At 34.7% G+C, this 24,501-nt stretch overlaps 1 protein-coding gene across 5 annotated transcripts in view; it reads right to left on the bottom strand.

The window, feature by feature from the left end:
* Nucleotides 1-24,501, bottom strand: part of IQCM (IQ motif containing M) — a 473,232-nt gene that overhangs the window by 87,988 nt on the left and 360,743 nt on the right. The window contains exon 12 of one of the 5 annotated variants that reach the window (XM_077139857.1): nucleotides 14,180-14,243. The exons of the other annotated variants lie outside the window; for them this stretch is intronic. Coding sequence (XP_076995972.1) covers nucleotides 14,206-14,243 — 38 coding nt within the window. The 3' untranslated portion in view covers nucleotides 14,180-14,205. Of the gene's footprint in view, nucleotides 1-14,179; nucleotides 14,244-24,501 lie in introns of those variants that run through there. 5 annotated transcript variants of the gene reach the window in all.

The raw sequence follows: 24,501 nt of genomic DNA, 5'->3' as shown, positions 1-24,501 counted from the left end.
CTAGGAATAATAATAGCTGTTTAGTGAAAAAGGATCAAACTGTACTTAAGCCCCCCATATCTTTCTTATTCATTTAGCTTTTTTTAAAAAAAAAAAGATGTTTAGCAACATTTTTTCATAAGATTATACTTCTCGGTTTTAATAAAGCATTTTATTTCTCATAATGGCAAATGGTTCAATTTCAGACAAACTAAAATGCCTATACTAAAAATCTAAGCAGGAGTGAATTTAGAACTGCCACTTTCTATTATAAGCATATCCTGATTGAAGACCAAGTAGAAAAACATAAGTGTTGAACTTGCGAGAATAACAAGAGATAAGTGATAAACATATAATCAGACACATTGAAGGCTTTTATCTCGGTGTCCTGTTAATGCCAACATTTGTCATTGCTTAATGTTAATGGAGTCTTAAGGCTCATATAAACAAGAGGCCATGAATTTTGAATGGTTGTACTTTCCTTCACAATATAATTCAAAGTTGATTACACATATGCATTTCTTTCATTTGAAAAAAAACATGTATCAGTTATTAAAAATAATAATTCTCTTCTTTTTATTTTATTACATATGCTATCTCAGGAGAAAAACAGGAATTTTTGTTGCTGATATTGATAACATTTGTTATTTATAGCAATATTTACCATATTTTACTGAGTCTAAGAAATTCCAAATTATGATCCCATCTCTTTATTTTCCACTAAGAAATATGTCTCACCATTTACGTATGACATGCCATTGGTTTTAAGACAACCCAATTCTAGAGACAATCAAATATGAAATACATATCTTAGAATTAACAAATATAGCAAAAGCAAGATTACCAATTGCCTAATTGACAAGTATACTTGGCTAACTAAAAGGCATCTCAAATTCTACATGCCAAAACCTGTCCTGTACCTGATTTCCCTGTCCCAGTAAATAGCGTCCAATTTATAGTACAATCTAGAAAATGAGAAGCCATCCTTGAGATTTGTTTCTCTCCCCACTGCCATCATCCTAGAAAAACTATCATCTATCATTATTCAAATGCACTAGACTTCTAAGTGGTCTTCTTGAGTCCATTCCGACTGCTTTCAGTATAGAATAATATTTTTAAAATGTAAACCTAACCATACATTTTCCTAATCAATGCTTATTTCATGGCTCCTTACTATGGTCTAAAGTTCTGAGCATTCTGGCCCCTGCCTCCTCCTCTCTCTGTGTCCTAGCCACCCTCGCTTTCTTTAATTTTCTTAAATATACCTTGCTTCCTCCTGTTTCAGAAACTTTTCATAAAATGATCTGTCTATATGACATGTTCACACAAACCCTTACCTCCATTGCCTCATTAATTTCTATATCATCTTCATATCTCTCCCCAAAGTTTCCTCTGATTCCTACCTCTGATTCCTTTCCTCTGATTCCTAGATCAAACATCTACATTATATGATCTAAAAGTTATTGCTCTCTCCTTTCCTCTGTTATACTTATTTCAGTTTGTAACTACATTTTTCACCTTATTATTTGATTAATATCCTTCTCACTCATGAGATTATAAACTACAGGACGGCAGGGCCCATGACCGTTTGCTAACCATTGTATCTCTTACACTAGCCCTATTCCTGATGCTTAGAAATGTTGATAAAAGCCCCGTTAACTAATGCCTGGATACAATTATAATTGCTAGAATTTATTGAGAGCTTACTATATGCAGGCAGGCAGTGGGCTATGTATGTTACATATATTAACTCATTTAACAGTAAAACCACATACTTTGAAAATCCTATAAGTTCAATGTTTTCATACTCATATCATAGCTCAAGATACTGAGGCATGAGAAATTAGAGAGTTTTTCAAGAGCTCCCAGCTGGTAAGCAATGGAACCAGGATCTAAATCTATTTCTGTCTAACTTTGAAGGCTTTACTTTTAACCAGGTGCCCCAATGCTTTAACAAAGCTTCCAATATCATGGGACTGTTAGTGGCTTCATAGGTTGCTGGCCAACTAGTAGTCTCTCCATCCTTTCAAATCTTTCAAATCCTTCAGCTGTCCCTGTAAAATGGAGTCTGCTAGTCAGTACTGTTTTCTCTGTCAGAGCAGCAGGGCAGAGCTTTTCCCAAGGAGTTTTCTGATTCTGGTCTTCTCCACAAGATCTAGGGACCATTGCAGATCCAAATCACTATTATACAGTGATTAAAATCTTCTCAATTTGTTAAGGATATAAACCAGTATAAAATCCTACAGTATGAACTCTTCAACCACTTCTGGTTTCCACTGCCTGTCAAATAACGAAGCTCAGCATCCTTTATGTTCAGGGTGGTGACTTCTTCAGAGAACTCAGAGATCACCTACCCATCCTATCCCAAGCAGGATGCTATATTACATCATTCAAACTTTAATGTCACCCTGCTGCAGAGCTGAATTTGAACATTTAAGACAGTGGTGACCAGGCATGTTCTTCAACAATCAAAAAGATTTTTTAAATTAATCATAAAAGTTAAAAGTTAGAAAGTTAACATAAAGAGTTTGCCAGCTTTACATTCTGCTAAGGAAAGATGATAAACAGAAAGACCAACTATTATCACAGTTTTTCCTTTATTATTATTATTAAAGACTATTTTAACACTAAAAATCCATGAGCAACAAAATTTCAGATAAAAGAACAATACTTAATGTTGGATGGTAAGAACCTTGAACTTATGGGATTTTAAAAATATCAACTTCTTCCCAATTTTCCTGACCCTTAACACAAACCCCAACATAAACACAAGACTTAAAAGGGCCTGTGACAAAAAAAGATAAACAACTCAATTTAAAAATGGGCAAAAAACTTGAATAAACATTTTTACAAAGAGGATATAAAGATGGCAAAAAACAAACAAGCACATGAAATGATGCTCAACATCTATAGCCACTAAGGAAATGCAAACCAAAACCACAATGAGATACAGTTTCACACTAGAATAGCTACTATTAAAAAAAACATAAAATAAGTAGTGGAGAGGATGGGGAGAAAGAGGAACACTCATATATTGTTGGTGGGAATGTAAAAATGGTAGAGCCACTATGGCTGTACAGCCACAGTGAATTTAGAATTATTTGGCGGGTCCTTGGAAACTTGACTATAGAATTATCATATGACCTGGCAGTCCCACTTCTAGGTATATACTCAAAAGAACTGAAAGCAGGGACTTGGACAGATATTTGCACACTTTTGGCAGCAACCCAAGTGTTTACTGACAGATAAATGGATGAACAAAATGCAGCATATACATGCAATGGAATATTATTCAGCCATAAAAAGAATGAAGTTCTGATAAATGCTACAACATGGATGAACCTTGAAAACACGATGAGTGAAGTAAGTCAAACACAAAAGAAGAAATATTGTATGAACTCACTTGTATGAAATAATTGGAATGCATAAATTCACAGAGTCAGAAACTAAAATACAAGTTACCAGGGACTGGAGTGGCACATGGAGGGTAGGGGTGGGGAGAAATGGGTAGTTTTATGTTTAATTGGTACAGCTTCTGTTTGGGGCAATGGAAAAATTTTGGTAATGGATGGTGATGATGGTGCTATAGCATTGTGAGTGTAATTAGTGCCACTGAATTGGAGTGGCTGAAGTGGAAAATTTTAGATTGTATATGTGTTAAGAGAATAAAAATTAAAACAAAACACAGAACCACACAACACAAATAGTGAACTCTAATGTAAACTATGGACTACACTTAGTAGCATAATTTGTATCATATTGTTTCATCAGCTGTAACAAAATTACCAAATTAGCCCAGGATGTTAATAGGGAAAACTGTGTGTGGGGTGGGTGTGCGTGGGAATATACAGTAATTCTACCTTCTGCATAATTTTTCTGTAAACTTGTAATTGCTCTAATATGAAATGAAAACAAGACAGGGGACACAAATAAATTATTAAGTTCAGGACCAGTTCTAAGTGCATCATTGAAAATTAGGTGGCTAACAAAGTTTTACTAGTGACCCTAGTCTATTTAACTGGAATTACAAATATGAGTAGAAATAGCCTAATCCTTTAACTTTACCTAGTACCAGCACTCTTAAGTAGCTAAATTTATGCTAATCTAGGCAAAAATCAACTTTCCAGGCTTCCTTCTAACACAAAGTTCACAAGCTAAAAACAATGACAACAGGTAAAGAGGTTTTGTCCCATTATGAATATTATGCATTCAATATGCTAATTTGTCTCCCAGGAGGCACTGAACTCCTGAGAATTTCTGTATGGAGTTATAGCTGAGCTTGAACTGGCAGGCAAATTATCCATCACGTACTGTAAATGACCAATTGCTAAATTTTGTACTTTTAATATCATGCAGCCATTCAGTTAAATCACTTTATGAGCATTCATTTTCTTCTATTTGAAATAAGTGAGTGTCATACATTTTTGTCATGCCATTTTTATCTAAGCTTTTTCTACTCATTACCAATTTAAAAAGAAGGATACCCATTTATCAGTATGAAAAATCATATATGTCTTGAACAAGCGAAAGTGAATCTAAAGACAGCCCAATTCCTAAATTAATGGGACTTTCTGACATTGCATTTCTTTTAAGCTGAAATATAAGATCTCAAAGATCACTGATGGAGTAAAACATTAATATTCAGAACCAAAGGGCAAAATGGTTAAGAAGGCAGTTTAACAATATGTCACTGAATGATATAACCTGTAAAAATAAATGCAAGAACGATTGATCTCTTATATTACAATTAAGTACTGAGAGTACTTAATTTGAACAAGAGCAAAAATGTTAATTAACTTTTGACTGAGAGTAAAGGATACAAAATGAGGTAAATGAATGAAAAATGGTTGAAGTATAGCAAAATAGCACTACTTTTAAATATCCTAAGTTCTTGAAAGCAGGCACATACTGCAAATCTCACCAGAATATATTTCAGTGTTTAACTCAAAGATTAATTTTGTGAAAATCATTCACGTGATACATACCTTTATAAATCCATTAAAAACTTTTGTAAAATAGGAAATTAAGGGATCATAGTCATTTGATTGCTCAATAATCAAAGTATGGTTATTGTAAAAGGTATACTTCTTTAGCGGATTAAATATGGAGAGTTCATATATGTCCTAACATTCTATTTCCAAGTTGATTTTGTTATTTTTATTTTTTTAATGTTGCAAGTAAAGTAGAATATTTTCAAGTGATGGACAGCAAGAGTTAAAAGGCTTTTCCTTTTTTCTCTCTTCTTAGAGTTTAGGTAGAATCATCGATCATATTTCTATACATAAATAAATCATATAGTTTGCAAAAAATGCCAAAATAATTTTTGGTTAATAATTTAAAGATTCCTTTTGAGGGGCATTTTTCTTCTAAAAGCCTATGTGTGTGTGTGTGTGTGTGTGTGTGTGTGTGTGCTGGAGATAATAAAAGTATTGCCTCATAAATCACGGGAGTATTATGATTTATTGTAACTACTCTGTTTTAAAACATATGCCCTCCATTTTTCTCCAAAGTTATGGGTCTCAAGATGGCCAGATTAAATCCAGTAACATGACTTTAATCTAATAGATTAAAGAGAATGCTCCTCCCGATTTCATTTAAATGCTTTCACTTGTGGTTGTAATAGAGTATCAAAATTCTTATAACTTGAGAACACAGTGACAACTTTTATCGAGTTCTCCACACATAATTCACAAGATATTCATTTTTGCTTTTTTTTTTTTTTGGAAGATAGTTTTAACAAAGAAACTTACCCCCTAGTTGGAAGCATTACAATTCCAATTAATAAATATAGCCATACTTAATTGTTAATTAAATTTCCAATTATCCAAACCCCTTGTTTTTCTTACTACAGATTGCCATTGTTATGTCATTTTCCTATATATGTGCATATGCTTTAAGACAAGGGGGGGTGGAATTCAACCAATTCATTAGGAATACCAGTTTTAAAATGTGCTTTGGGGAGAAGTTTGGAGTTTATTCAGATGCTCAATATTCTAAGTATTTTTGCCCAAAACTATTTTAATCCTTTATTAAAATACTATAACAATTGGCAGTTGACTATAACAGATTTAGTAAAGGGTATAGAGTAAAAATTTCAGAAAAATATAAATTAACCCTGCTTTTTCAAGTGCTTAGACCTCTCTCCAGATTCAGGAGGTAAAATAATATTGGTGGTAGGTTGAATTATATACCCCCAAAATGCATGTTCTTAACTTTAATACATTCCTGGAGCATGAACCTATTGTAAATAGGAGCATTTAAAGATAAATTTTTAGTTAAAATATGCCCAACTGAATCAGAATGGGTCTTAATCTTATTATCAAAGGCCTTACAGAGAAGTCCACAAGGAGAAAGCTACAGGGAGTAGAAGTTGGAAGTCAATGGAAAAGAAAGGATAAGGCATTCCCAGATGCGTTGCCACATGACAGAAAATCCAATAACCCATGGATACTGGCAACCAGCCCCAGAACAACAGACAGCAGTGGGGAAGTAACAACTTATGGACACTTTGATTTTGGATTTTTCTAGCCTCTAAACTTGAGCCTATAAATTCCTATTGGTAAGTCAACCTATTGTGTGGTGTTGATTTCAGCAGCTAGGAAAGTAAGATAAATACTACGCTATAAATGAACTCCAAAAAGTGATAATCTTTCTTAATGCATTTTTCCAAGTAAATACCATTATGCAATTTCTTATATGTATTAATTTGTTAAACATGCTCTCTTTAAGAACTGAACCACTTTCTAGCTTTATGAGCTTCATTTGCCAGAATTTCTCCAAACTAGTAAAAAGTCTTGAAAACTGTCTTAGTTTGCCATGGAAGGTACCATAATGGGTTTGTTTAAACAATGGAAATTTATTTGTTCATGGTTTTTTGGAGACTAGAAGTCCAAAGTCCAGGTGTTGTCTATAATTTAAAGCCTGTTTATTGATTATTGAAAAGTACAAGGCTTCCCTAAATTCTTTCTGAAACAAAGTTTGGTATAAGCCAATTAGTAAATGGATGAAATTACTTATTTAACACATGCCCATTTTACTGGCTCTGATTTATTTATCAGTTTTCTGGAAGACTGAATTATGTGCCACTTCAAAGGACAAGTTCTTAATCTTAATCATCATTCTTGCAGGTGTGAATTTATTTGTAAATAATAGCTTTTGAAGATGTTATTATTACTTAAGCCGTGGTCAACTGAATCTAGGTGAATTATAATTACTGGGAGACTTATAAAGAGAAGAAACTGGAAGACAGGAGACAGAGAAGGTCACACAGGAAAACACCAGGGTCAACAGAATCTGGAAGAACAGACATAAAGAGAGATTGTCATATGATGGAAAGCAAAGATGTAAGCCAAGGAACTACAAGGGTTGTGGGAAACCAGCACTCAACACTACAGACTTTGGAGATAAAGCATGGTTTAGACAACACCTGGACTTTGGACTTCTAGTCTCCAAAAAACCATGAACAAATAAATTTCCATTGTTTAAACAAACCCATTATGGTACCTTCCATGGCAAACTAAGACAGTTTTCAATAAGTAATAATATCCCAGGTTAAAGGTGGCAGAAAAAAAAAGCAAATTTTTCTATGCGCCTCTCCTATGATAGCCAAGAAAAACATTTTTAATCTACCAAAAATACAAACACTACAACTGCATCTTTAGTGAAACATAGAAATGCCCAAATCCCAAATCTTCAAATAACTTTGAAGAATATATGACAGAAACAGTGAAATTTAGACCTCCCTGAGAAAGAATGCCTAGAGCTGGCACAAACCTCCTGAGATTTTAGATAAGATAAAGACATCTCTGAAAGGAAGAGTCACAGTTCTGAAGGACCCTTCCAGAGACCCTGGAACAGAGTGAAAAAAAAAAAGTCCCATGTGTGCAGACGGACAATAGGAGAAGCAATAAACTTAATCAAGGAGCCCAGGCCACACAATACCTCAGAATGACAATTGAGATGGAGCTGATGGGTGATTCATGTTCATCCAACATGCAAAATACATTCACCCCATCCCAATATCCCCCAAAACCCCAATCCCAATAGGAGTCATTTAAGGTCCAAAATCTCATACAAATCTTATCAACTCAAAGTCCCCAATCTCATTATCTAAGTCATTTGAATTTGGTATAGGTGAGGCTCTAGGTATAATCCATCCTGGGGCATGATTCCTCTCCATCTGTGGACCAGTGAAACTCAAGAAAAGTTATCTGCTCCCCAAATACAATGCTGGGTCAGGCATAAGATAGTAGAGATATTCCTGTTCAAAAAAGAGATAAAATAGAAAGAAGAAAAGGAGCACTTGTCCTAAGCAATTTTTAAATCCTAACTCTGTTAGGTATCAATGCCTGGGAATAATACTCTATGATTATCAGCTCCACCCACTGAGTCATTCTTCTGTTTTCATGAAAAATAGCCCAGGTTTGTAATTTCATCAGTGTGTTTCCTAACTGTACACTTGGGGTGCCCAGCAGCTTTCTTTCATTTCACACTGACTCTGTTTCTTTTAGTGCAAACTGGCAGTATTCTGCTCATATAAAATTCTCAAGAAACTTGTAGTCCCCATGTATGTCATGAGGATTCACTCCTTTAAATAGAGGTTGAGGCGCAGGCCTTTCCTGGATAATCCCAGCTCTATTTATGCCGAGATGACTGAGGAGATCTATCAATCAGCTATACTCTTAATCGGTTCAAAGTCCAAGTGTGTGACTGAACACTCAGACCTTGAAACCTTTCTGAGTTATTAGTGAAAGGTTGTCCAGCCACACCCTCAACTTTTCCTCTACAGTGTACTTTCTTGACAATGGACCTCTTAATTTCAGCATCTTTCACAATCTGGATAGGCTGAGAATTTCTCAAATCAATTCCTAGTTCCTTGATGTTTGACAGGTCTTCTTACACTGTAACATCTTATATTTTACAATTGTAGCAGCAGCAAAAACAAAGTAGAAATAAAATAGAGGCTATATCTTCAACCTTCAATACTTTGCTTGGAAATCTTTTCAATTAAATATTCAAGTCCTTAGCTTATATGTTCTGTCATTTTTCTGTAGGGTATTATTCTCTAAACCTTCAGCCACCATATAGCAAAAATCCTTTTTTCCCCATTTCCAACTTATTCCTCATTGCCTTCTGAGATCACCAGCTACTCAACCATATCTCTATTAACATAATCTCTAAAGTGATTTAAGAATTCTCTGCCATGCACCTCATGGTCTTCTGAATTTATACTAGCAGAGTCATTAATATCCACATTACTTCTCCAAAAGTCTGCCCAAGGCAACTTAGGCTTTTTCTATCACGCCCCTTAAAATTCTTCCAGCCTCCACCCACAATCTAACTCCATATTTTCAGGTATTTGTTACACCAGCACCCACTCTCAGTACCAAAATCTATATTGGTCAGGGTTTAATAAGAGAAGCAGAATCGGTAGGAGAGATATATTAAGAGACTTACTGCAAAGAACTGGCTTATGCAATTGTGGGGACTGAATCGACAAGTCAGAAATCCATAGGTCAGGCTTTCAGGAAGGACAGTTCAGAACACAAGAGCACGAGCTGAAGCTGCTGTCTGCATGCAGAATTTCTTGTCCAGGGAAGTCTCAGCTCTGCTTTAAAGGCCTTTAACTGGTTGACTCAGGCCCACCCGTATCTATCTCTGTAGATATCAGAGATTATCTACGATAATCTCCCTTTTTCAAAGTCAACTGATTACGGGCTTTAGTCATATCTACAAAATACTTACACAGCCACACCTACATTTATGTTGTACTGCATAATATCTGAAGCCTAGTCAAATCGACATATCAAAAAGACCATCGCAAGCCTAATGAACTTAATAATATAGAAAGTGCCTTTGGGAGCCCAAATCATTTCCAACAAATGATGAACTGGCTTCAGATTTTTGAAAATAACATTTGATAAAAGAAGAAAAGTACCTGCAAAATTCTGAGAGAAAACTTGATTTGGAATTTCATATGAAGCCAAGAACATTTACGAAGGCAGCAAAAAACATTCGCAGGAAATAAAGCATCTAAACCTCTTCTTGGAAGAAAAGAAAACAAAGCAATATGATACTACAACTTAAAAAAAAAAATTAGAACCAAACAAAGTTGAATCAAAATAAAGAACTCAAGAAAATAATGAGAAAAAGAGAAAGAGAAACAGAGAGAGAGGGAGGGAGAGAGGAAGGAGAAAGAAAAAATTGCAATAGAATAAGGTACAAATCCTAGAAAAATTGAAAATATTTTAAAAATCATAAGACATATTTTTTAATTTGCAGGTGTTTTGGGGAGAAGTAGAAGGAAGTTTACCTGTGATAATTTTCTCATTTTATTAGTATGGTATCAGTAGAGGTTTTTGATAAATTAGGATATAATTTAAGTATTTAAAGTTGTAAAAATATTTATTAAAGGTATCAAAAATACAGAGTAATTCCTGATAAAGCTAAACTCCCAGAGGATGACGTAGTACTTTAGCAAGACATATTGCTGCCTCTAAGAGTTAAGTGGCTTGGTTACCAATAAAAAAAGGGGAAAAGGCCATATATGTGTTTGTTCATATTTGTCTTGCCCTGTTCTCCAAATAAAGGCTTATTATTTCTGTAAAAAGAAACATTCTGTAAAAAAGCAACTCTCAAAGCATACATTTTCTATAAATATATAAATAGCATACTTTTCCTATAAATGTATAAATGTATCACTTTATGCTGACTTCTAGATCTAAGAAAACATCTATCAATCAAGTTCTCTAACATCTGCATTTAGAAGAAAAGTGTTATTTGGGTGAAATATTTTTGACATTTGAGATAAGGTAAGCAGCAAAAATTCCAGTGTTCTGTGCATGCTAGTTCTTGGAAATATAAGATAATTGGGAATATTTCCCTTTGGGTTTTTTCCAAAAGAGCAAGATTAATTGCTTGAATAAAGATAGGCTTACATAATTTATAAATGTGTATGTGGTCCAATGTGCTGTATTTAATTTCTTTCATCTGATAACAAGCTTAAAGGATAATGAAAATTAGAGGCCCGCTATCTCTCCGTTTTAATGGAGCTTTAAGGAGATTTTGTAAAAAAAAAAAAAAAAAAAAAAATTACACATAAACTAAAGAAAAACAGATTAGCAGGCACTAAAATAAAATGGATTGACAGGAATAATAAACAGATTGTTTTTAGTGGTCCATGGCAAATTGACAGGAGATATTATTTAAATTATAAGCCTAATATACTGCATTGTCTTGAAGAAAAAGGTTAATATAATGTAGCTTAGAAAATACATTTGAATAATCTCAAGAAATAGTATAAAGCAGAAGGGAAAACGGTAGATGGATTTTACTATGTTAAAATAAAGAACTACTGTTCATTAAAGCACCAACCTTTCCCACTCCTTTTTGATTTGCTGATACCCTTTTAAGCACTATATGTCAAAATAATACAGAATGCACAGTGATTTGAACATGGCCACAATGTTCTTTTCTCCTGTTTATTCTGGTATTCAATCAGGAAACATTTTATTGACAACCAGCTTCTCCTTGTGATAATATAACCTGTAGAAAGGTTTCCAGGAACCTTTTTTTTCTGCACACAATGCAGTCATCATCATGCTCAAAAATTAGGATTCACTAAATATAAGTGGCTGAGAGGTGGGTAAGTGTTCAACAAGTTTGTCAAGGTAGGTGTATCAGTCAGTGTTCTCCAGAGTAACAGATCCAACATGATATGTGTTTGTGCACAATAGTAATCATAAATTAAGGTATTTATTATAAAGAACATGGGATGGAAAAGGATAGCAAGTCTGAATTTTTAAGGCAGGCCAGTGGGTGGAAATTTGATAAAAGTGATGCTGAATCCTTGAGTCTGAACTCCTTAGGCTGGAAGCTCAGAAATGAGTGGAGAGTGTTGTCTTGAGACAGAATTCCCTCTAATCCCTGGAAACCTCTGTTCTTGCTGTTAATACTACCAACTAATTGGGTGATCAGGGTAATTTCCTTGATTTCGGGGAAACTGGTTGTTAATTCCATCTATGAAATACCTCCACAATAAGTAGGCCAGTATTTGGCATGACAGCTGGACACTATAACCTATCCAAGTTGATACCAAAAATTAACCATCACAGTAGGGTAACTGGATTCCTGAAAAAGTCATGTTAAGTGTGTGTGTGTCTGTGTTTGGATATGTGCATTTGTGTAAATCTCTGGGTATTAGACTATTTAACAGAAGACTTAGGATATTTGCATAGATATTCCTAATAAAAATAATCATGGTTTTTTAGTTGTCATACATTTGGTGCTCCAGGCATCTAATTTAAAAAATAGGATTGAAGTCAATATAATAAACCAGATACCTGGTGGTTAAAAATATGACCCTAAAAGATAAATTATAAGATCAATATACCACCTTACTTTCTAGGCAAAATGATAGTATATAGGGATTTTATTTAATGGCGCTGCTGAATGCTCCCTGTGCTTAGAGTAATTGTTACTACATTGGGTGGTAATGCAAAAGTTTTCATGAGTTCATCATTTTTTATATTATTACTCTATCCATTCCTTTCACAACAGGCCAACAGCCCTTCCTCTGATGATTTACCCTAAAGTCTGGGATTTTGATTCAGGATTTAGGTTAATGTTTCAAGCAGGATCAACCTCTTTTACATAGAATTACAGTTGGGAATTAAGGGAATCTCTTTGGTTTGTTTTTCCCTGAAAAATTCAGTATCTATTCATTTATGTTGTAATATATAATGTTTCCCAAATTTACTCCCATGAGATTTAATGACTACTACAAACATTCTTTATTTATTCCCAATAGGGCTAATGTACACATTTTTTGCCTCCAAAACCTTTGGTGTTACTTGATCTTTCAGAAAAATCACCAAGGACTAAACACAAATATGTGAGTGCTAGTCTTACATGTGCTCTTTTGGATAAAATTATCATCTTACTGACTTAAAATACTAAAAATACAATTTAAAGCTTTGTTTCTTTTATTAGTAGTCATGACAAATTTGGAATGAGCCATTCATGCTCTCTCATTTGTGACTGTTATGATCCCTGAGATATATTAATAAGAAAGCTGCCTAAGAAACGGAATTCATTCTTTTGCAATAAAACAGAATGGATTCTTTGTGTCAAACTAACTGGCCCATGAGATAATTGAATTCATGATATTAGGTCTTTCCAATATTCTCCATTCAAAAGAGCTAGTTGAAAAAAAAAAAGAGCTAGATGGCTCAAATATGAATAATAGTTAAAGCTTTGAACAATAATAGAAATCTATGTCAATGTCATGATTAATTTTTAAAATTTCCTAAGATGCAAAGTGGCATTTTACTGGAATTGCAAAGGCATGGGGGAAAACTTGAGAAATTGTTTTAGCAAACCAAACTTAGAATATCTTACAAGACACTAGACTTTGATTTTTATCATCTTTGGAAGTGGCACTAATGGACAAAATGAGCCTTACAAGTACTCAGTTATTAACTGTACAATTAGGTATAGAATTGCTGTTAAAAATTCAAATTAAAGACATGCATTCTTTTAAATTCTACATATATTTTCCTGAAGATATTTATTTTAGTGAAACATTTAATAAAGAAATTTAATGAAGAAAATACACTGTTTTAAAGTACTTTAAAACAAACACAGGATAATCAGTAATAATTCCATAGAAGAAGAATTATGACATGAGAAGATGACATGCATTTCAAATTCCTTAGAATGAAATTCAAATGTTGCCAAGCATGTTAAGTTCTCTCCAAAATATTAACCTATGATGATGTGTTAGAAGAGAAGAAATCTAAAATTTATTCATTGAGCCATATTTATTTAGCAATCATTATGTGCTAGATAAACAGAGAGCAAAATAATCTTCCCTCTCATGAACCTGACTGTCTGGGATATGAGATAGATAATAAAGAAGTAAATGAACAATGTATACAAAATTACGATTGATTACCCACATTACAAAGAAAAATGGCATAGTGATGTGAAAGAAAATAATATGGTGGGGTATAGTATAGTATGTATTTAAAATAGTGTATGAAATACTTAAGTATTCAGAAATCAGACAAAGGATGTCCAAGACTTAAGTAATAAAAGCTATAAAATATTTCTGGGAATAATTAAAGATACTAATAGTCATTGGAAAATATTTATTTATCTTAGTGGAATAAAGATGTTTGCATTAAATAAATCAAATACTGATTTTCAGACATCCTGGTGGCATCCTCAGATATAATAGGGCGATACAAGTATGAAAATTCTCCCTGTTAAAAAAAAAAAGTCAATGTCAAAATAGCCATTAAGGTTGTGTTTCCCTCCAAACAAGTAAAAGGTCCCATGGAATGCTACTGTCCATTAGCATGTCAAGACAATATCTCTGACCACTTTACCATGTTATGAAGTGTCTGATCATTCTACTCACATAAAGTTGACCATCTGAGAAACAATGCAATTTCATTACATTAAAATAAGGCCTGCAAAAAGCATAGCAGAAAATGTCTTAAGCAATAAACAGATTGTTATTGTTTAGTAAATAATTTAGAATGTATGAACACTATAAGTTCAGGAAAAAAAGAGGATGATGAAACCTCTTAGCTAAGGTTTATAGGAAAATATACCTAGTAAGTAATTTTAGGGCCAATATTCATGAAAGGCAATAATGAGTGAATATACTGAGAGCATTTAAGCTCAAAAGTCTAAGATTATTCGCTAATCCTCTTAGCGTCTTTTGCTTTTTTTAAAATGCAAACCCTTTTAAATTAAGTAACCCTGCTGTGTGATGGGTTTTAATTTGTTGCTATCCAATTTGCAAGACATAAAACAATTTAGGAATTACTTTTCTCAGAGAAAATACTAGGAAAGAGCGATACAAACTATTTTAACCAATGTTCTTATAGAGCAATTAGTTTGCTGCCTTAAACATTTTGAAAGATAATGTGGAATTTAATGTTTTTGTCACAAAAATCTCTTCTACAAGTGGTGAAGAACAGAGAAATTTAATAATTGCTTTATAGGTTGCAAACAGACAGATCCACTCTATAAAATTATTCAGTTTCCATTACCCTCTACAAAGAACCAGGTTTGGGGGATTACACTTTACCAAAGATTATATAGTTTATTTTTCGGATATCCTAGGCAGCCATCCAGTTAGCAAATGGCTAACATAAGTCATAATAATAAAGCTAGATGGAAGGTTTCTGTTATTTTACTTTCAGCACTAGATTATAGTGTAGTAGGAATGTGAATCCCTGCCTGATGCCTCAAAAATGTTCCCATATGTTTCGTAGAGTGACTTTGACTATGCTAAAGCAAAAACTTCAGAATAACTCAAGAAACATTAAACTCTCTATTCTAAAAGAAGATGATATGATCATGTGTTCATGATAAATATAAAATAATTGTTGCTTTTCTTTCAATGGATAAGACAGTCATAGGACATCAACAAAGAATGCTTTGCATTGAAGCACTTACATATTTCCTCCCTTTAAGGTCAGATAGTACTCTCAGCTACATTTGCCGTGGCCTGGCATTTAGGAGGCATACATTAAATTCTTGTTGGATTAACTGAAAAAGGAGCTATGGAGAAGTAATTGCAAAAGAAAAATCATAAAAGGACTCCAAAATTATTTTTCATTTCACAATGTAATTTTAACTTGGTTTCAAGATTTTAGAAATGGGGAGGGGGTTAAAGTTCTCTGTGATCAGAAATGGGAATTTTTTTTAATCAAGCAGACTGCCACTTAAGTAGATGATTAATAGTCATATATTGAAAGAAGGAAGAAAGGAGAAAATAAGGGAGGGAAGGAGGAAAGGGGAAGGTGAAAAGGAAGGAAGGAAGAGAAAGAGGGAAGGAGGGAGGGAAGGAATAAAGAAAGGAGGAAGGGAAAGAGGACAGGAAGGAGAAAAGGAAAGATGAAATGACTGAACGTATAAACTAATTACTGTATATACAGAGCTGTAACGTCTTTTTTTAATTCCCACCTCTACCATGTAGATCAAAAAGTTACTGATAATCACGGGAAAATGTTCATTTCTAGAGGACTAAAGATGTCTGCTATCAAAAAAATTAAGTATTAATTTCAAAAATTCCAGTAGCACTCTTGGACAAACTACTGTTATATTAGTTTAAAAATTTTTTGTAAAAAAAAAAAAGGTCAATGTCAAAATAAGTCACTAAGATATTGTTTCACTCCAAACAAGTAGAGTCCCATGGAATGCTACTGTCCATGACATGTTAACATCTATGGACACTTCTCCATGTTATGACATCAAGAATCATTTCACTTTATATGTGTATTTTGCTGAGCTTTAGTGAATAAGCACAGATATTTTAAGATTGCAATTTAAGGTATATCTTGTCTATATCTTTTTTCAGGTTGAGCAAAGACAGTAGCTAGGGGATAAAGTCTTCTTTGGAAACTTTCTCTCATATAAAAATTATATTCTAAATTAAAACTATTTGAGACCTACCCCTGAGTTCTTTTTCTTATGAAAACATTTTGTTCTGTAGATTTCCATTCCCTTCATCTGAATTTATTTTATCTTCTGATTGGTCTATAATCCTATTCAAATGGTGAAAAAGCTGTACCACAGAGGACAGGTTTCTTTTCACACTAGATTTTTTGGAGTTAAAAAATAATACACTATGCAAATTGTTTATAATTTTATCATCCCTAATTTTTCCCCCTTTTATTACCATATCACTTCTTCATTTAAAGAAATGTTACTAAGATTTTAATTTTTCTATTTCCTCTCCCCACTAAGCCTTCATGCCAATAAACACACCACAAACACCCTCTCTCTTCCGCATTCTTATACTCTAATCAGTTTCCTCTTCTATAAGGGATGGACTTATGCTCTAAAGTCCCAATTCTAAAATATTGTGACTGCAAGAGGATTTCTCTACTAATTGAGAACTACTGTTTTAATAAAAGAACAGACTTTCTGAAAATAAAAATACTTGCATAACAAAAAATGTGGGTTTGACATCCAGGGGTGAAAGTCTCCCTGGCAGCATGGGAGATGACTCCCAGGAATGAGTCCAGCCCTGGCACTGTGGGATCGATAGTTTCATCCTGGCCAAAAGGGGGAAAGAAGAGTAACTAATATAAAGTATCAGTGGCTGAGAGAGTTCAAATACAGCCAAGAGGCTACTCTGGAAGTCACTCTTATACAACCTTCAGTTAGACATTGCTACCTATCATAAGCTGCCAAATCCCAACCAAAATCATTCCAGCCAATACTAAGGAAAACCTAGGACGAAATGGAAGATTCTACAAAGATTTCATGCACTAGGGTAACTTTCCAGAAACCTACAACCTCCAGATGGGTCCCTGGACCAGATAAGTCCTGAAACCTAGAGGGCCCAGCCTCTCCAGAACATCAGATAGTTCCATCTCCCTATCCCATATTATTGACAGACCCTTCCAACATGAAAAACATAGAATGTCCATAGCCCAAATACCCCTAAAGAGTGGGCTAGAAAGATCAAAGGTGATGATGGAGCTATACAGAGAAAGTATGGTTTAATAAATAAGTATGATTGCTGAATCACTGTATTGATATTTCCTTTAGTCTCCAGTGTCTTAGAGTAGCTAGGAGTAAAAACCTAAACTGTGGAATTGTAACCCATCCAAACTCTGAAATATGTTCTACAACTAATTGTGGTGCTGTGCTTTGAAATTTATTGCTTTTTTTGTATATATGTTATTTTCACACACAAAAAAGAAAGAAAAAAAGTCAATTGTGATGATAGAAAAATATTTAAGCCCTCTGGCCTCCTATATTCTAGAGAAGCTAGGAGGAAAAATCTGAGAGGATGGTATGGTAGCCCATGACACACTCTAGGATCTGTCCTGTAACTACTTGTTGAAGAGTGCTTTGGAAACTACTGCTTTTTTCTTTCTTTGCTTTGTATATATGTTATATTATACACTTTAAAAAGTTAAAAAAAATAGCATAAGACTTAAAAAAGAAAATGTGGGTTAAAACTCCCTAACCAAGGAATTTAGTGTTACTGGAGAATAGTAGTATCCTACAGCAGATTTCTAATAAGAAAAATGAACAGCCTTCTGATCACTGCAAACCAAGAGTTTCAGAAATCTTGGTAGAAATCCTTTAAGATATTGACTGTCTTCTTTCAAACTCGAAAAAGTGAAAAATGGAATGATTAAGGCTTAAGGATTCTGCTTCAAGTGGCTGGTGTAAAAAGAACAACTGGTAAACTAAGAATTGCATATTTTACTTCTATATATGATCAAGTGAGAATTGACATTTAACTTTGGAGGTCTTTTACCTAATTTGCAAACTTTAAAATGTATATGTATAATATATTTTATTAATAAATAACTATTTTGAAAATTTGGAACTATTTCATTTAATTCTTTCAGATTCATGAGAACAAAATTTTAAAGTTATATTGTTTTGTGTTCATCAGGTGGGACATTCAGCAATATTTTGTTTTCATTTTGTAGAACATTCACTATTAATATTCAAGTTTTTGTTTTTAAATTAGATAAATTTTTAAATTAAATAAATTTAAAAAGATAAATTTAAAAAGGAAAAAAATGTCATCTAGGCAATACTGCCTCAAACTTTGAATCAAGCACTCAACAAAGACTTAATTTTGTCTGAAATGTCTCATGAATCAGGTATTTTCATTTCATTTGAATATATGAAAACACTTATGCTTCAAAATGTGTGAAACTAAAAGACAAATGGGCTTGCCAAAAGCATTATATATTACAGTCTTGTCAATTGGAGAATAGCAAAGCTACACAGCTATAAAGACTTCAAGGTTACAGTCTGTGCAATCAATGTTCATAGCAATTTCTGATTTCTAACAAAGACCAGCCTCTTCACATATAAGGGGAAAAGGAAATAGGAGAAAAATAGAAAAGCAAGTGGAGTGTAGGCCAGAAGTAATGATGGCAGCAATGCGAAGGGGCACAGTATTCCCTCTTCAGGTTCTTTTGCATTGGGCTCCTTCCCATCCCTCAGGTCTCAGCATAAATATCACCTCCTCAGAAGGCCCTCCCTGATAACCACATCTGAAGTTGGCCTTTCGCAGTTATTCTCTATCAGGTTACCCTATTTATTTCTCTTACAGCACTCAAAACACAGCTTGCTTGTGTCTTTGTGGTCACATCCCCCACTGTAAGTTGAGCGCCATAAAGTCACTTTGTAACAAAGCCTCTTTATCAAGTTACATAGTGTCCGATATAATGAGAGCACTCAGTATCTGCTGTATAAATGAATCAGCACCTTTAGGAAGTAAACCAGCTAAAGAGACCTGCAGAGGAAAGAATTCATAACAATGTTATTCATCTGCTTTAGTTGCAGACAAAACAACAATCTCGTATTGTTCTTCAGTAGCTGCAGAAGGCTTAGGCTGAAACACATATACTAAACTGCCATCAAGGCCATACCAAATTGTTACTGTATTCAGACAAAGAAAATTTGTTCTCTTCCTGTATATTCTTACATCACTAAAAGCACTCTATAGTGGTTAATGTATTTGGTGACATCCCAAGATATTTTTAAATAGTTTTTAAGCTGTGTGACTTTAAAGGTGTATAATCCCTTTAAGGCCTCAACCTCCCAATCGAGTCCTTTCCATTGGCTACATACCAGGGATGAACCCATCATGAGAATGTCTGTGACTGAGAAAGTGAGACACATTTTGAGGTCCCGTGACTGGCCTAGGAGTTGACTTGAGATTGAAGGTTCCAATTTTCTATGGTCTCTCTCAACTATAAAACTAATGCTTTCCATCTGACTTAGTAGGAAGGGGAAAGAATGCCCCTCTTGAGGCCTCTTCACCTGGGCCAGTGCTTTAGAGCCAAATGTCAAGTTGCGTGTCGGCACTCACCACTCCAAGAGTCCCAGCTGACAAGCTGCATCTTGTTAGTTCTGTTAACTAGGGTCAAATTACCCAGTAAGCAGCGACTGCTGAGCATCGACCACTCATAGTTAAATAGTCTATCCTTGTCGCTGCTTTTCACGAGAAAGAGTAGTTCTCAAGGTTCAGTGCATGGTGGCAAAAAACAAACGCCTCCAAGAGAACTGTGGAGCACTCCAGAGGAGGGACAGGCCCGCCAGGCCACACCCTGTGTGGAGAAAACACCTTCCTGCGGTCACCCTGAAGAGTCCACCGAAGTTTTGATACCTCCAAACCCACAGGACCCACGATCTCCTAGCTTAAGCATCATTTCCCTTTGATAGGAATTTTTAAAACACCCTGTTCTAGTTTGCTAGCTGCTGGAATGCAACACGCCAGAGATGATTGGCTTTCAATAAAAGAGGATTTATTTAGTTGACTTTAGTTCTTCCGAGGAAAGGCAGCTAACTTTTGACTGAGGTTCTTTCCTACATGAGAAGGCACAGGGTGATCTCTGCTGGCCTTCTCTCCAGGCCTCTGGGTTCCAACAACTTTCTCCAGGGTGATTCCTTTCTGCATCTCCAAAGGCCTGGGCTGAGCCGCAAATGCTGAGATGAGGTATGCTGAGCTGCTTGGGCTGTGCTAGGTTGTGCTCTCTCATTTAAGCACCAGTCAATTAAAACCAACATCATTCATTGCAGCAGGCACGCCTCCTAGCCAACTGCAGATGTAATCGACAACAGACGAGGTTTACATGCCATTGGCTCATGTCCACAGCAATAGAACTGAGCACCTTCACCTGGCCAAGTTGACACCTGAATCTAACTACCACATACCCCTTTGCTTATGAACTTGTCTTTATTTCTTTACATCAGCCAAGGTTGAAAAATGTCAAAGAAAGGAAACATGAAGAAAGCATCTAACTTTTGGTTTTATTTTCAATGTTGAAATGGACTACAAAAAGATGGATTCTAGCATGGCAAGTTTCTTGCCCATGGCAACATGAAGCAATAAAACTGAAGGAATAACTTATATACGTCCATCCTAAAACTATACAAGGCAGTGTGGATCATTTTCAAGAAAATTACTTTCCATTTAAAAACACTGAATTTAAATAAATAAATAAATAAAAACCAAATTTTATCAAAACTTGGATTGTCTTGCAGTAGTATCCTGTGAGGTTGCTTGTTACACAGCAAAGAAATAATGAAGGACTGATGTGACCCCACCATACAGCATACAAAAAAAGAGAATTGAGGCAGGACTGAAGATTGAAGAGATTTTGGACAAACCATGTGCCTAAAATAGAAATGATTGAAATCCTTTATGGCATGGATAAAAGAAGATGCATATGAGTTCTCTTACCTATGGAAACCCACATCTAAGGTAAAAGAAAGGTATAGAATCTCAATAAGTGTCAAGAGGCAAACTTTTATTCTACAAGAGCCTATTTTTAAAATAAAATATTTGAAAGCGTGAAAGTAAAGATCCTAAACTACAATAGTTGCTTTTACAGGCTTTACCCATTACATATATATTGTGCTATGCTATATAGTTAGATGAATCGTGCTTAAACCTCAGTGTCTATCAAGTAATCTATAGATTTATTTGAGGATCTTTTTAATGCTAATGTTAATATTCTGTAACCATACTGCCCAAATGCAGACCATGAGTTGGTAGGTCTTGAGTAGGGCCTGAGATTTGCTTTCTAACGTGCCCCAAGTGAGGTCGCCACTGATGATCCTCATGCCACACCTTGAATCAAAGTTTCTAAGGAGCTGGTTGGCCAGTACAGGACAATGGTCAGCTCCAGAGGGAGAGCAAATGCAGAATAATGACACTTCTTCATAAATAAAATGACTCATTCTTCAGAAAGAAAATGATTCCGTCAAATCAGCTGAAATAACAGCCAAGACCAGCAGGTCAGCCTAGATTTCTTCCTGTCCATGTGTTTCCCTCGACTATCTAAAGACATGGGAAGGAGGGGGGCGTGTTACAGGAATAGATGCAAATGAAAAACCACTCATGTTTTCCCCTCTCCACAACTGCACCTATTACCTGCAATACAGTGGAATTAATTTTCAATAAAGCAATAGGACTCTTTTCAATGGTTTGAATTTCTATCTTTTCATCTTTATCTTGCATGTGTCTTTTTCTCCCTTTTCCACTAGGTATCCATTCGTTATGGAAACAATAATTCTGGTGTGCATGAGGAAGAGTGACATGAGTATTTTCAACTGAGGCAAAGTGCTACAAGTTGCATTCAATTCTCAGAGCAGGGTTTATTCCACAGTTAGAGAGCAGCAAAATTAAATCAGAAATTAGAATGTTGAATTAGTCTGGATTCAACTCTAGAAGGCAGGCTGCTAATCTCTGTAGGAGCACATAACAATCCAAGCTGCAGAGAATGATTAGGCAATGAACAACACACTGGGAGAAAATAGATTTGTAGGAGGAAAGGAAAATAAAAGTACTCTGTCTCTTTTCTACAGATTTTAAATATCCATTTGGTGTGAAGTTCTGGAATTACTGCACTAAAGAAGCTGTTAGTAAGAATCTTAGGAAAATAACATTATTTCTATGATTTAGGGAACAATCTTTGATTAGAGAAAGACAGCTACATGATACAAGAATCCTATTTATACACAGGCAAGGTGTGGATTACTGAGGCTGGAGGTGTCCAGTGAAAATCTGAACCTGAGTCATTAAGTCATGAAAACCAATGGCAATCAAACAGAGCACTTTAAAATGAACTGCCATAAACAACAAGAATACTGCTTACTCCTGCTATTAGCCATGATTGGGTTTTTGGAAGGAAACAGAAGCCGAATGCAATACAGGTAATTAAGGAACAAGCTTTTGTTAACACTGGCAATCAAGAGGTTGTGATTTTACAGACTCTGAACCTATTATGGTGCCCTGAAACTAGTCTATTTTTACACAGGTAGTGTATTTCTCTTTCTTCCAACGCTAAGTATAATCCTGGCTAAGAGACAGGTCGTTTTCTAATCAAACAATTTACTATCCATTTAGGGCAAAGATGAACATTTGCAGAACCCAGAATTACCATGGAAACCATATTCTTAATCCCTGAGGACTGAGGAACAATTGGCTATGAAATTGTGATAGCTAAATTACAAGTCCCTGGATAGTACATTATTGTAACTACTATCTTAGTACTAAGCATATGGGTTTTTATTTTGTTTCCCTTTAAAATGAACCCATTGTTCTTTATTAGATACCTATAACATTTTGATTAGATAACTTAAAGCAAATCTGGTATTTCAAAATATGATGGTTGAAAATCAAAATTAAAATCATAATGAATATAAAAGAATGATTACAATTGTCATACCAGATGTTCAGCATTTCTGGGAAAATAACATAACTTTAGCTTAAAAAAAAGTTCGTAAGTAAAACATGAAAATAACACTAGTAGATGAGTTAAGTAGAAACCTTTATTTAATCTGAAAATAGCAGCTCTTCAGATAAAAAATTAGAGTGACTTCTTTCTAGGTTGGATACAAAGGTAGAATTATAAACTTCTGTGGCATTCATCCTTTCTCTATTTTGTTGTATACATCAAATACAAATAGTAAAATTAACTATTGATCTAGGATTCCTTATACTTTCACTCCCCTCAGAAATGACCCCACATAATGATTCTGCTCTGCCTCATGTTCTTAATGATAAGAAGTTCTTAACATCAGCTTTTTCTGAAATTATAATCTAATTCTACACTGGTTTCTAGACTTGGTCCTCACAAATAAACTTCAAGCTTACATTCTCTCTAAATCCAGGACCCAAATTCCTCCTGTCTCTCAAACTAAATTCTTGACACAGTACCTTATATATTTCTAGTCCCATCTGGGATCAGAGCCTAATCTGCTTTTATCTTACCAGAACTCTCTGGTTAAGGAACTCAGACTCTAATGCCTCTCTCTTACAAGATTTTGTTTGATTTTCTTGTCTAGTCTTCTGATTATTGCCAGCTATCATACTCTCTGATGCCATTGGCCTTTCTTACCTATCACAACCAATTAGCCACTCTCACTTGCCTAAATGTACCTTCAACTATTGTTCTTGATTGGACCTTTCAAGATTGCCCTGTCTGACCTAAAGGGTGCAGTCAACTCTAGGTTCTAGTCTTCACGATCAGCGGTACTCAATGGAACTTTCTGGAATGATGAAAATGTTCTATATTTGTGCTAAACAATATGGTAGCCATTACCAACAGGTGGTTCTGAGTACCTGAAATGTGGTTACTATGATTAAGGGACTTAATTTTTAGTTAAATATGATTAGCTGGCTGCTCTACTGGACAGCACAGTTTCATTTCCTCCCCTAACCTCTTGGTAGTTTATAAAATAAAATCACGAAATAACATTAAATAAGAATAGCTATGAAGTCTAAAAGTGAGGGTGTTTACATGGAGATACAGATGGAAGAAAGCCATACCTATTTTTTCTGCTCTACCTTCAATTTCAATATACCTATGACACTAACAAGCCTGCAGAAGTACAAAAACTGGTAGTTTCAGAAATGATAACACACTCAAGATGATAGGAAAAGAAGAGATGCAAGATCATTTTTCATATGATATTGATATGAATAATGTAAATTTCAATGAACATCAAAATAAT

The sequence above is a fragment of the Tamandua tetradactyla genome, chromosome 22 (genome assembly GCF_023851605.1).
Source record: "Tamandua tetradactyla isolate mTamTet1 chromosome 22, mTamTet1.pri, whole genome shotgun sequence".
Lineage (NCBI taxonomy): Eukaryota > Metazoa > Chordata > Mammalia > Pilosa > Myrmecophagidae > Tamandua > Tamandua tetradactyla.
This window is presented reverse-complemented; position numbering and strand designations above follow the sequence as displayed.